The sequence below is a fragment of the Balaenoptera acutorostrata genome, chromosome 16, assembly GCF_949987535.1.
Source record: "Balaenoptera acutorostrata chromosome 16, mBalAcu1.1, whole genome shotgun sequence".
In the NCBI taxonomy this organism is placed as follows: domain Eukaryota; kingdom Metazoa; phylum Chordata; class Mammalia; order Artiodactyla; family Balaenopteridae; genus Balaenoptera; species Balaenoptera acutorostrata.
Window position 1 is genome coordinate 65,919,828 of NC_080079.1, and position 12,976 is coordinate 65,932,803.

A 12,976-nucleotide genomic window follows, 5' to 3' on the forward strand; every position below is an offset into this window, starting at 1 on the left:
TTTATGATTCTTTAAATGCATATATGCTTTATAAATTTTTATCCATGTATGATTATCTCACAATAAAGAAAATTTAAAACCAAAAGAAGTAAAGAAACATAATAGAACTGTATGCTGGCCAATATGATGAAGAGACAAACATCGCTCCATTTTCTCGAAATATCAGTCTATTTCTAACTTGACCACCGTTTTAACAATTGCTGGGCTTCCCTGGTGGCGCAGTGGTTAAGAATCCGCCTGCCAATGCAGGGGACACGGGTTCAAGCCCTGGTCCGGGAAGATCCCACATGCCGCGGAGCAACTAAGCCAGTGAGCCACAACTACTGAGCCAGCACTCTAGAGCCTGCGCGCCACAACTACTGAAGCCCGTGCACCAAAACTACTGAAGCCCACATGCCTAGAGCTCGTGCTCCGCAACAAGAGAAGCCACTAGCAATAAGAAGCCCATGCACCACAACGAAGAGTAGCCCCCCGCTCGCCGCAACTAGAGAAAGCCCGCGTACAGCAACGAAGACCCAACACAGCCAAAAATAAAAAATAAAATAAATAAATAAATTTTAAAAATTCTTTAAAAAAACAAAACAAAACAATTGCTGATCTAACTAGGTAATAGCTCAGTTTCCCCAAATTGATATAACTTAAACCTAGTGTCATCTGACCACGAGAGTTTTTACTCCCTGAAATGAGAAAACGCTGGCTGTATCTCTGCACCTTTCCCTCGATTACTGAGACCATTCCTCGTTGCTTTTTATAAACCAGTGGATTCACTGGTTTAAATATCGTGATTTGGGCTAACAGTTTTAGTAGATTTCTGCCTACTGTTAATTGCTTCAGATTTTCTACATTCTTTTGGTCCCCTGCGAGTTAGTTGGTGAAGAAGGGAAGCAGTCAGGTGTGTTCGATTCAACCCAGCTGGACCCAGTGGAGGAAAACGTTTACACGTGACTCGCATCCCCTTGGAAATGCAGCCCTAGCGTTCCGGCGAGGCCCCCAGGGTGAGACCTGGGTCCGCCTCCCTGCTCCTCAACGCAAGGTCCTCCTCAACGCGAGATCCTCCTCAACGCGAGGTCCCCCTCACACACCTTTTCTTTCTCTTTCCGCTCCGGCTGGACCCGAAGTGGCTCAGAGAGGGCGGGTTTCTCCCCTGCCGGCTGCAGGCTCCGCGGCCCCCCGCCCTACTCGGGCGCCGCGGGACCGCCCGGCCGTCCTCCCGCCGCCGGGAGCGCTGTGGGCCGCAGCGGGCCTGGTCGCAGACGCCGTGGCGGCCGCCGCTCGCATGAAGGGAGCTGCTGGCTGGGCCCAGGGAGTCCCCGCCCGAGACCGCGCCGCCGCCGCCGCCGCCGCCGCCGCCGCCTCCGCCGCCGCCATGGGTAAGGGGAGCAGGCCGAGAGCGGACGCCCGGCCCTCCGTGCTGGGCCGAGGGCTCGGCCAGGCCAGGAGGACTGGTGGTGTGGGCATGGAGGCCTCGGGGTCGGGACTGGGGTCCGAACCCGGGTTTGGGCCTGGGCGGGGGCAGCCGGGGACGCAGGGGCGCCCGCGGTCGCCATGGCAACGCGCGGCCGCCCCTCGTTCCCCTCCGCCCCCTTCCCCGTTCAGGGGCCTAATGGCAGAGGTTTGGTGGTCCGTCGGCTTACAGGGAGCGAGGACAGGGCCGGCTGGGGTGCAGCTCCCGGGTCGGGGACGGGCGATGACTTTTCAGGTTTGGGGGTGGCGGAGGGAAGCGTCTCAGCTTTGGGCTTGGGTTCCAGACGCCGAGGGCGGGAGAAGGGCAGCGATGCCTCGCAGGACCCCGGGTGAGCCCTCCGTGAGGATGTTGGGGGCGCCGCGAGCCCTTGGGCAGCCCTGCTGGCTGGGAGGAAGGGAGGCAGGGAAGGGGTTCTACAGGCAAGATGCGGGAACCGGCCCTTGGGCGCGTGCGGGGACCGCAGCCCGGGCGGGGCGCGGCTGGGGTGCAAACGCTCCTCTACTCGGGAGCTGCCGGTGCCCACCAGGACCTACCTTCGAGCAGTTATAAAGGCGCCCATTGTCTGGTTGTCGCATCGTACATTACGGATTGTGATGGGCACTGTTAAGAAAAATGAGAATTGCTGCAGATTATGAAACATCGACTGGTTTCGTCCCCGAAAAAAGAGGGAGTCATACCACGATGCACATTTGAAGAAATGATGTCTTGTGTGGAGATTCTCCACTAGCTAGCTTGGTCGTAGCAGTTGTGACTGTTTGCATTTTAAGTTGCTTAGGATTCAGTGTCACGCTTCACGCCTGGCTATCTGTGACCAGAAGTAAAATACTAGATCATTGGGAACCCTGGACTTTTTGTCCAGTGAAGGAAAAACGGACATTTGGTTTACTTGGACTAGTAAATTTGTCAGGGATTATAAGACAGTATACTAAGTGCTTTATTTTTTTACACTTCATTTTGGCATCTGTGTTTGCTGAAAATATTTCTGCCAGTCACAACAGTGATGAGAGTATGGGGAAGTATCTGAATTTATAAGAAAACTGAGAATAAAATTTGTGGGAAAGAAAAATTTTTGTGAATTGAAAGTATCAGGTAAAATCAGTTTTAAAAAAATGTATCTATTACCTTGATATTCAACTGGATCAGCTGTGTGGAAGGTCAGGGAGCTTTAAGGTGAAACTGGACCCTGCTTTAATTTCCTCTTCCTCTGGGAAAATAAAGGAGTCCTGCAATACGGAACTCCAATTGCAATGAAAAGAGACAAGATAGAAAGAGGGTTAAAATGAGTGAGAGTTGAATGGCTTCTCTTGTGTCCCTCTATTTTATTTACCTGTCATGTTTGTTATGGGTGAAATTGGAATCTTAGAATTTTAACTACCTTTTATTTTATTGCCAGTTTATTCTGAACATTTTTTTTTTAAGTATATCTTTTATTTATTTATTTATTTATTTATTTATTTATGTCTGTGTTGGTCTTCGTTTCTGTGCGAGGGCTTTCTCTAGTTGCGGCTAGTGGGGGCCACTCTTCATCGCGGTGCGCAGGCCTCTCATTATCGTGGGCTCTCTTTTTGCGGAGCACAGGCTCCAGATGCGCAGGCTCAGCAATTGTGGCTCACGGGCCCAGTTGCTCTGCAGTATGTGGGATCTTCCCAGACCAGGGCTCGGACCCGTGTCCCCTGCATTGGCAGGCAGATTCTCAACCACTGCGCCACCAGGGAAGCCCCTATTCTGAACATTTTTTTGCTTTTGAATTCATCTTTGATAGTTCCTGCTGTCTGCCTTTGCATGAGACCCTTAAACATGTTGTCTGTTACTCTTATCTCCAGAGAAAGATTTAAAAAAACTCATTCTCCCTGAAGAGGTACCACAAAAGTAAAATAAATACCCTAGAATAGCCAATTTGCAGGATCTTGAGAATAATTCATAAACTTTGGCTGGAGTGAGCATTGTTCTGTGGTATGCATGAGAGACATAAAAAGAAGTTAACTAGGGGTGTATGTTAGGAAGACTGACTTGTCCACCAAGGAAAAACAAACTACTGTTGGTTTTACAGGGAAAGGAAAGGGTTTGTATAGTTTACAATGTCAGTTCTTGCAAGTGATGTTGGACTCCTTTCTTGTGCTTTCAGCTACGAAAGACCCTACAGCTGTAGAGAGAGCAAACTTGTTAAACATGGCTAAACTCAGTATTAAAGGACTCATTGAATCTGCTCTAAGCTTTGGCCGCACTTTGGATTCTGATTATCCCCCCTTGCAGCAGTTCTTCGTTGTTATGGAACATTGTCTGAAACATGGTCTTAAAGGTATTGTGAGATTTTTTTTAAAAAAAAACAACTATAGAACCTCCCCCCTCCCATCTTAAATATCCTTGAAAACGTAATTTTTTTTGAGGCCATAATTACTGTTACTTTAAAAATACTGGGTGGGTTGGTTTTAGGAGAAAATACCCTACTACTTTATGTTTTCTAATTGGTGGTCTTCAGAAAATCCTTAGTTGTTAGTGTTTTGTAAAAAGGGTATTTGTAGACTCTTTTGTTTTAAAAAAAAACTATTTATTTATTTATTTGGCTGCATCGGGTCTTAGTTGCAGCATGCCGGCTCTTTGTTGCGGTGCACAGGCTTCTCTAGTTGCGGTGAGCGGGCTCCAGAATACTCAGGCTCAGGAGTCGCGGCACGCCGGCTTAGTTGCCCTGTGGCATGTGGGGATCTTAGCTCCCCGACCAGGGATTGAGCCCATGTCCCCTGTGTTGGAAGGTGGATTCTTAACCACTAGACAACCAGGGAAGTCCCTGTAGAAAGTGTATTTGATTTAAAAACGTTTTCAACATACTCTGAGCTGATTTCCATTTTCTAGGTCAACTATAGAGTTATATAGAAAATTTTAAGCTTGGTGATTCTGGTATGAACTATAATTACTAGTTTGAGCTCTTTTGAACAAATACATTAAAATAGTTGATTGTTGAAATATGAACCTCCTTAGTGCATGGAAACATATCTAGAAAAATTGTCTTCTGGATTGGGTTATTGTAGAAATGTGAGTGCTCCCTGAAAATGATGATAACAGTGGATATTGTATTCATCTATACATTTCATATTGAATTATTTTTATGTGTTTGTATTATATTACTGTTCTTTTACTTATAGTAACTACTTTGATCTCTGGTTCATATGATCAGAGCTGTGCAGAGGGCTATGTAAGAGTTGTGTACTAAGGTGACTATTAAAAAGGAAGAGAAGCTTGCTTTTATGTTGGTATACCAGAAGCCTGGGTAAATTGGAAAGTTCTTTTTTTTAAAAAATTTTTATTGAAATATAGTTGATTTACAATATTGTGTTAGTTTCAGGTGTACAGCAAAGTGATTCAGTTTTATATATATATTATATATATGTATATTTTATATATCTATATTCTTTAGATTCTTTTCCATTATAGGTTATTACAAGATATTGAGTATAGTTCCCTGTGCTATACAGTAGGTCCTTATTGGTTATCTATTTTATGTATAGTACTGTGTATATTTTAATCCCAAACTCCTAATTTATGCCCCCCCTTTCCCCTTTGGTAGCCATAAATTTGTTTTTTATGTCTCTGAGTCTATTTCCCTTTTGTAAGTAAGTTCATTTGTATCATTTTTTTAGATTCCACATATAAGTGATATCATATGATACTTGTCTTTCTCTGACTGACTACTTCACTTAGTATGATGATCTCTAGGTCCATCCGTGTTGCTGCAAATGATATTATTCCATTCTTTTTTATGGCAAATATTCCATTGTGTATATATACCACATCTTCTTTATCCATGCATCTGCTGATGCACACTTAGGGGGAGTTTCTGACTATGGCACATGAGAGTAAGGGTAAATGTAAAAAGCAAAAGAAGAGATTTACCTAAACATGGTTTTAATAAAATGTACTTTATACTGAGAAGGAGCCTTGGCATTGAAATCTGAGAAACCCTATATGTGATGTTATTAATGTATTCATTTTAAAATTAAAATTTGTTTATATTTATTGAGATATAATTGACATATAACATATTAGTTTAATGGGTACAACACGATTCAATATTTTTATATATTGTGAAATGATCACCACAGTAAACCTAGTTAACAGCCATTACCACACATAGTTACAAGATTTTTTTCCTTGTGATGAGAACTTTTAAGATTTACTCTTAGCAGCTTTCAAATATACAATACAATCTACAATACAATAACTGTAGTCATTATGTACATTACATCCCCAGGACTTCTTTTATAACTAGAAGTTTGTACCTTTTGACCATCTTTACTCATTCCATCCATTCCCACCCTCCAACCCTGGCAACCACCAATCTGTTCTGTGTATCCATGAGTTTGGTTTTTTTGTTTTTGTTTTTTCAGATTCCACTTTTTCTTTAATTAGAGTTAAAATAATTTTAAAAATTATATATAATAGTGAAATATGTTCTTTTTGTACATGAATCAAACAACATAGAAGCACATGGAGCAAAAACATAATTTCCCTTCATTCCCTTCCATTCATCTCTCTAAAGGAATCTTTGTCATTCTTCCAGCTCTTTTCTGTTTTTTTTTCTTTCTTTTTTTAATTGAATTATAGGTGATTTTTTCTTTTACTCTAAATAAAATCATGCTGTATTATTCTGTGACTTTCTTTTTTTCCCTATTTAAAAAACAAAACAAAACAATGGTATGGTTTGGAGATTTTGCCATTTACATAGAGGTCTTTATCACATTTTTTTTTTCTTTATCACATTTTTAATGGCTGTAAAATATTTCATAGTAAATGTATACCATGACTTATTTAACTACTTTCCTCTTAATGTACACTTAGGTGTTTCCAGTTTTTTATTATTAAAATTATGCTGTAAGGACATCTTTGGATATATATGTTTGTACACACATGCTATGATTTCTTTAGGATTCCTAGGAGTAGAATTATTGGGTCAAAGGATATAGGCAACTGATGTCTGTAAAGGCTTCACTGATTAATCAAACAACAGTGAATGTGTTTGTTTCCCCACATTTTTGCCTACTTTTGATATTCTCAGTCTCTGAATACTTCTTTTAATACATCAGGAAGTCAACAGTCTTATCTCAGGCCTTTAGTTTTAATTTGCTTTTTGAAAAACTTCCTTTTTATTAAAAAAAAAATAATAGCAGTGACATAGGTCTTTATTTTCCCCCAGCCTGCTGAAATGGAATTTGCCAAATGATGGCCACAATAATTACATTTTAAACTCTTTTCTGAATATATTTTCCTTTACTTCCCAAAATATCATGAGGCATATCCTAACAGTCAAATGCCTATCTTGATCAACCATTATAAAGCTACGTTGTGCTGATTGATTTTTCTCCCCCAGGGAAAAATTGCCTATCTTGCTGGCTTTTGGGTGGTGCATATGATAGGCACACTGGATCTACAGGAGATCTGGTCAGTATTACAAGGAAAAATAGTGATTTCATGGTTTTATATTACCCAAATCTCACATTCAAATAAAAGGAAAAGGAAAGTCACAAATTTTTGTGTTTAAAAGAAAATAACTATTTGTCCTTGGTTTATTGAATAAACTGGTAAAGATCAGCCTGCTAGGGCCACCAGTCTTATTTTTGTACTGGTAAAGAATGAGCCTATGGGACTTCCCTGGTGGTCCAGTGGTTAAGAATTGGTCTTGCAATGCAGGGGACGCCGGTTCAATCCCTGGTCGGGGAACTAAGATCCCACATGCCGCTGGGCAGCTAAGCCCATGCACTGCAACTGCTGAGCCTGCACACCACAATTAGAGAGCCCGTGTGCTCTGGAGCCCTCGCGCCACCAACTACAGAGCCCATGCGCTGCAACTACTGAGCCTGTGCGCCACAGCTATCGAGAAGCCTGTGCAAAATAAAATAAATAAATATCTATTAAAAAAAAAGAAAGTTTAAAAAAAAAAAAGAATGAGCTTTGTTGTTCTTCTACTTTAATTACCTACTTGCATATTTCTGATATGGAAAAATGACCAAGGTGCATATTTCTGATAGGGAGAATATCAGAATCCTGATGAAAGGCTCCTGATCAACAGGGCTGTGTAGTGATAAGAGAGGAAAAGTCTCTGAATAATTGTATGTTAAGTTAGAAATGTTGAAACTAAGTATTTAACATGAGGTTACTGCAGTTTTGTAAGTTGAAGTTACATGCATTATATTTTCTTTTTAAAGTAAGAAAATCATTTTTGAGTTACAACAAAACTATATGGGGCCCTTTGGAACTGGTGGAGAAGCTGTACCCAGAAGCAGAGGAAATAGGAGCTAGTGTCCGGGATTTACCTGGTCTTAAGTAAGTAATCTTATTACTTGTTCTTCCCTCACCATAGAAGTATATTTACTGTTCCTTAGAAGTACCTCACAGTCTAGTTTATTATCTTCTCGCAGCCTTATGTAGCCTTCTTGCATTCTCTTCTAATAAAATTCTGTTTATTCTTTATGGCTCAGCTCAAATTTCATTTCCTTTATGAAATTTTTCTTAGCCCCTTCAATAAGAATTAAGTGCTGTTTCTTTTATACTGCTATCATTATAGTCACTCTTATATCACTTACTTAAATTCTGAATTGTATTGCAGGAAATAGGCAAGTTCTTTTAAGATAGGATGTATCAATTATGCATTTCTGTTTCCTGAGTATTATGCTAGTTTGCAGTAGTGGGCAGTTGTACTATTTGAAGACTGATTTAAGCTAAATCCAGGGCAAAGGCTCAGCAGATTTGAGTTCTCTGATAAGCCATTTATGTACCACAGGACTTGTGCAAATTACTTTTTTTTAATTCTTAAAATTGGGATCTATATTGTCATCTGCCTGTTTGACTAGATGAAGGTGCAGCCGGCCCTCAATATCTGTGGGTTTTGCATCTGCAGATACAACCAACTTTGGATCAAAAATATTCAAAAAAATTTTTTTCAGAAGGTTTCAAAAAGCAAAACTTGAATTTGCCACACCCTGGCAGCTATTTACATAGTATTTACTTTGTATTAGGTATTATAAGTCATCTAGAGATGATTTAAAGTATATGGGAGGATGCGCATAGGTTATATGCAAAATACTATGCCATTTTATATAAGGGACTTGAGTATCCATGGATTTTGGTATCTGAGGGGGTCCTGGAACCAATCCCCCACAAATACTGAGGAAAAACTGTATACGAAATGTTCTAAAAGCTTTATGTTCTAGCTAGTGACTCATGAGTGTTGAAAATTTTTTGCAGGTTTTTTGCTGTTAAGGCTAAGGTCTTATGTTCTTCAGGGTGTGATTAAGATAGAAGAGCTTACTTTAGTTTATCTTAATTCTTGTGAATGAGATAACTTTTTTTTTTATGCTTACCATTTTTTGTCAGATTATCAGTTTGCTTTCTCTTAGCTTTACAATTTAGGGTTTTGTATGTTATAGGGAATATGGTAGTGTTTTCTGTTATCACAACATCCAAATGTTTGCAAGTTGTACTTAATTGAGTGATAAAAGTAAATAGCTACTATTCATTGAGTACTGTATCAGGGTAACAGGATAATTGTTTTACATGAATTATCTCATTTAGCACTTAAATCAACCTTAGGGTAGAGATTATTATCATGATAATTGTATAGATGTGAAAAGTAAAGATCAAAGAAGTTACAGTTAATAAGTGGCAGAGCCAGGATTTAAACCCAGTTTTTAGAATTAAATAGCAAGTGATGTTCACACTTCATATTTCTTATAATGGTATATAAGGTGTAGCAATTTTTAACAAAGAGAGGAAAAGGGGAATTTAACTCTCAAAAAGAGAAATATAAGATTTGGTTTCATTTTAATATGAAAATACATGTTCATATTGTTTTTAAAAAGCCAAACTCTACAAAAGTAAAAAATGTTTTCTGAAAAATAGTATTCATTAAAATGCTAAGCCCGAGGTGGGTGGGTGATAAAAATAAATAAATAAATAAAATAAAATAAAATAAAATGCTAAGCCATAAGAAATTTGTTAGCTGTTTGAAGTGAAGATTAAGTTTTCTCCCACATTACCTGACAAAATGTTCTCTGCATAAGAAAACATAAAAGTGTGAATGATATATTTCTCTTTAAAAAAGTCATACATATTCTGTAAAACTTGGTTTTATTTTTACTAAATGATAAGAATTGGGATAAGAGAGATATGAGATTAAATTTTTTTTAGCAAGAGAACAAATCCACACTTTTATTTATTTACTTTTCAATAAGTTTAAATCCTTGAGGGGTATAGCATCACACGGATTCTGTGTCCAATGACCTTAGCAGGAAGGTTGCTTCAGAATTTGGTGCAAACCATGCCACTGTTACCATGAGCACAGGTCACCTTTCCCCAGATGGCTGGTTTTGTTCAGTTTGCCACAAGGAGTTACTGTGTTGTTTTTTGCTTTGTACACATCAGCACATCTCTTGCCTAGATAGAATTAGTTTTCATCTTGAGCACAAACACCTTCAGGGTTTTTTTTACATCTTTATTAGAGTATAAATGCTTTACAATGTTGTGTTAGTTTCTGCTGTACAACAAAGTAAATCAGCTATATGTATACATATATCCACATATCCCCTCCCTCTTGAGCTTCCCTCCCACCCTCCCTATCCCACCCCTCTAGGTGGTCACACAGCATCGAGCTGATCTCCCTGTGCTATGCAGCAGCTTCCCACTAGCCATCCATTTTACATTTGGTAGTGTATATATGTCAGTGGTACTCTCTCACTTTGTCCCAGCTTCCCCTTCCCCTCCGTGCCCTCAAGTCTGTTCTCTACATTTGCATCTTTATTCCTGCCCTGCCACTAGGTTCATCCGTACTGCTTTTTAAAATTCCATATACATGCGTTAGCATACGGTGTTTGGTTTTCTCTTTCTGACTTACTTCACTCTGTATGACAAATTCTAGGTCCATCCACCTCACTACAAAAACTCAATTTCGTTCCTTTTTATGGCTGAGTAATATTCCATTGTATATATGTGCCACATCTTCTTTATCCATTCGTCTGTTGATGGACATTTAGGTTGCTTCCATGTCCTGGCTATTGTAAATAGTGCTGCAGTGAACATTGTGGTACCTGACTCTTTTTTTTTTTTAATTTATTTATTTTATTTTATTTGTTTATTTTTTTTTTATTTATGGCTGTGTTGGGTCTTCGTTTCTGTGCAAGGGTTCTCTCCAGTTGCGGCAAGCGGGGGCCACTCTTCATCGCGGTGCGTGGGCCTCTCACTATCGCGGCCTCTCTTGTTGCGGAGCACAGGCTCCAGATGCGCAGGCTCAGTAATTGTGGCTCACGGGCCTAGTTGCTCCATGGCATGTGGGATCTTCCCAGACCAGGGCTCGAACCCGTGTCCCCTGCATTGGCAGGCAGATTCTCAACCACTGCGCCAACAGGAAAGCCCCCCTGACTCTTTTTGAATTATGGTTTTCTCAGGGTATATGCCCATTAGTGGGATTGCTGGGTCATATGGTAGTTCTATTTTTATTTTTTTAAGGAACCTCCATACTGTTTTCCATAGTGGCTGTATCAATTTACATTCCCACCAACAGTGCAGGAGGGTTCCCTTTTCTCCACACCCTCTCCAGCATTTATTGTTTGTAGACTTTTGGATGATGGCCATTCTGACCGGTGTGAGGTAATACCTCATTGTGGTTTTGATTTGCATTTCTCTCATGATTAGTGATGTTGAGCATCTTTTCATGTATTTGCTGGCCATCTGTATATCTTCTTTGGAGAAATGTCTATTTAGGTCTTCTGCCCATTTTTGGATTGGGTTGTTTGTTTTTTGTGATATTGAGCTGTGTGAGCTGCTTGTATATTTTGGAGATTAATCCTTTGTCAGTTGCTTCATTTGCAAATATTTTCTCCCATTCTGAGGGTTGTCTTTTCATCTTGTTTATGGTTTCCTTTGCTGTGCAAAAGCTTTTAAGTTTCATTAGGTCCCATTTGTTTATTTTTGTTTTTATTTCCCTTACTCTAGGAGGTGGGTCAAAAAGGATCTTGCTGTGATGTATGTCATAGAGTGTTCTGCCTATGTTTTCCTCTAAAAGTTTTATAGTGTATGGCCTTACATTTAGTTCTTTAATCCATTTTAAGTTTATTTTTGCGTATGGTGTTAATGGTGTGTTCTAATTTCATTCTTTTACATGTATCTATCCGTTTTTCCCAGCACCACTTATTGAAGAGGCTGTCCTTTCTCCATTGTATATTCTTGCCTCCTTTATCAAAGATAAGGTGACCATATGTGCGTGGGTTTATCTCTGGGCTTTCTATCCTATTCCATTGATCTATATTTCTGTTTTTGTGGCAGTACCATACTGTCTTGATTACTATAGCTTTGTAGTATAGTCTGAAGTCAGGGAGCTTGATTCCTCCAGCTCCATTTTTCTTTCTCAAGATTGCTTTGGCCAGTCGGGGTCTTTTGTGTTTCCATACAAGTTGTAAAATTTTTTGTCCTAGTTCTGTGAAAAATGCCATTGGTAATTTGATAGGGATTGCATTGAACCTGTAGATTGCTTTGGGTAGTATAGTCATTTTCACAATATTGATTCTTCCAATCTAGCAGAATGGTATATCTCTCCATCTGTTTATGTTATCTTTGATTTCTTTCATCAGTGTTTTATAGTTTTCTGAGTACAGGTCTTTTGCCTCCTTAGGTAGGTTTATTCCTAGGCATTTTATTCTTTTACTGTTTCCTTAGTTTCTCTTTCTGATCTTTCATTGTTAACCATAAGATCATCTCGATAGATGCAGAAAAAGCTTTTGACAGAATTCAACACCGATTTATGATGAAAACTCTCCAGAAAGTGGGCATAGAGGGAACCTACCTCAACATAATAAAAACCATATATGACAAAACCACAGTAAACATCATTCTCAATGGTGAAAAACTGAAAGCATTTCCTCTAAGATCAGTAACAAGACAAGGATGTCCACTCTCACCACTGTTATTCAACATAGTATTGGAAGTCCTAGCCATGGCAATCAGAGAAGAAAAAGAAATAAAAGGAATACAAATTGGAAAAGAAGAAGTAAAACGGTCACTGTTTGCCAATGACATGATACTACATAGAAAATCCTAAAGATGCCACCAGAAAACTACTAGAACTAATCAACGTATTTGGTAAGGTTGCAGGATACCTTCAGTTTTAAGAAGAGCTGTGTGCTCCCTCTGTCCCAGAGACACTGCTTATAGCCAGCAAAATGGCCTGGTCCACAGCCTTTCAGACAAACTCGTTTTAAAAGTTCTGTTCCCATCAGGCCTCCACATTAAAGAGGAGATTTAATGTTTTAAACGACAACTGGATAAAAGAAACATTTGAAAAATAGCAAGCAGTGATTCTTTCTAATTAATTAGCATCTAGATACCTTCTTAGCTTTGTCATGATTTTTAAAATTCAGATATAATATCAGTTATTTTTTGAGAGCATTGTATTGCCTTTATTGATGCATTTTGTAGAATCATATTTAGAGGGCTAAGCCTAGTCTGATAAAAAATTTCTTGTGGAAATAT

General features: G+C 39.5%; 1 protein-coding gene across 8 annotated transcripts in view; it reads left to right on the top strand.

Moving 5' to 3' along the window:
* The first annotated feature begins 1,043 nt into the window (after window positions 1-1,043).
* Window positions 1,044-12,976, top strand: part of RUFY2 (RUN and FYVE domain containing 2) — a 50,750-nt gene continuing 38,817 nt past the window's right edge. The window contains exons 1-3 of one of the 8 annotated variants that reach the window (XM_057530366.1): window positions 1,044-1,370; window positions 3,591-3,764; window positions 7,663-7,780. In XM_057530366.1, coding sequence (XP_057386349.1) covers window positions 1,277-1,370; window positions 3,591-3,764; window positions 7,663-7,780 — 386 coding nt within the window. In that variant the 5' untranslated portion in view covers window positions 1,044-1,276. Of the gene's footprint in view, window positions 1,371-1,653; window positions 1,794-3,590; window positions 3,765-7,662; window positions 7,781-12,976 lie in introns of those variants that run through there. The other 7 variants (XM_007167795.2, XM_007167794.2, XM_028162974.2 and 4 more) reach the window with 7 other exon arrangements.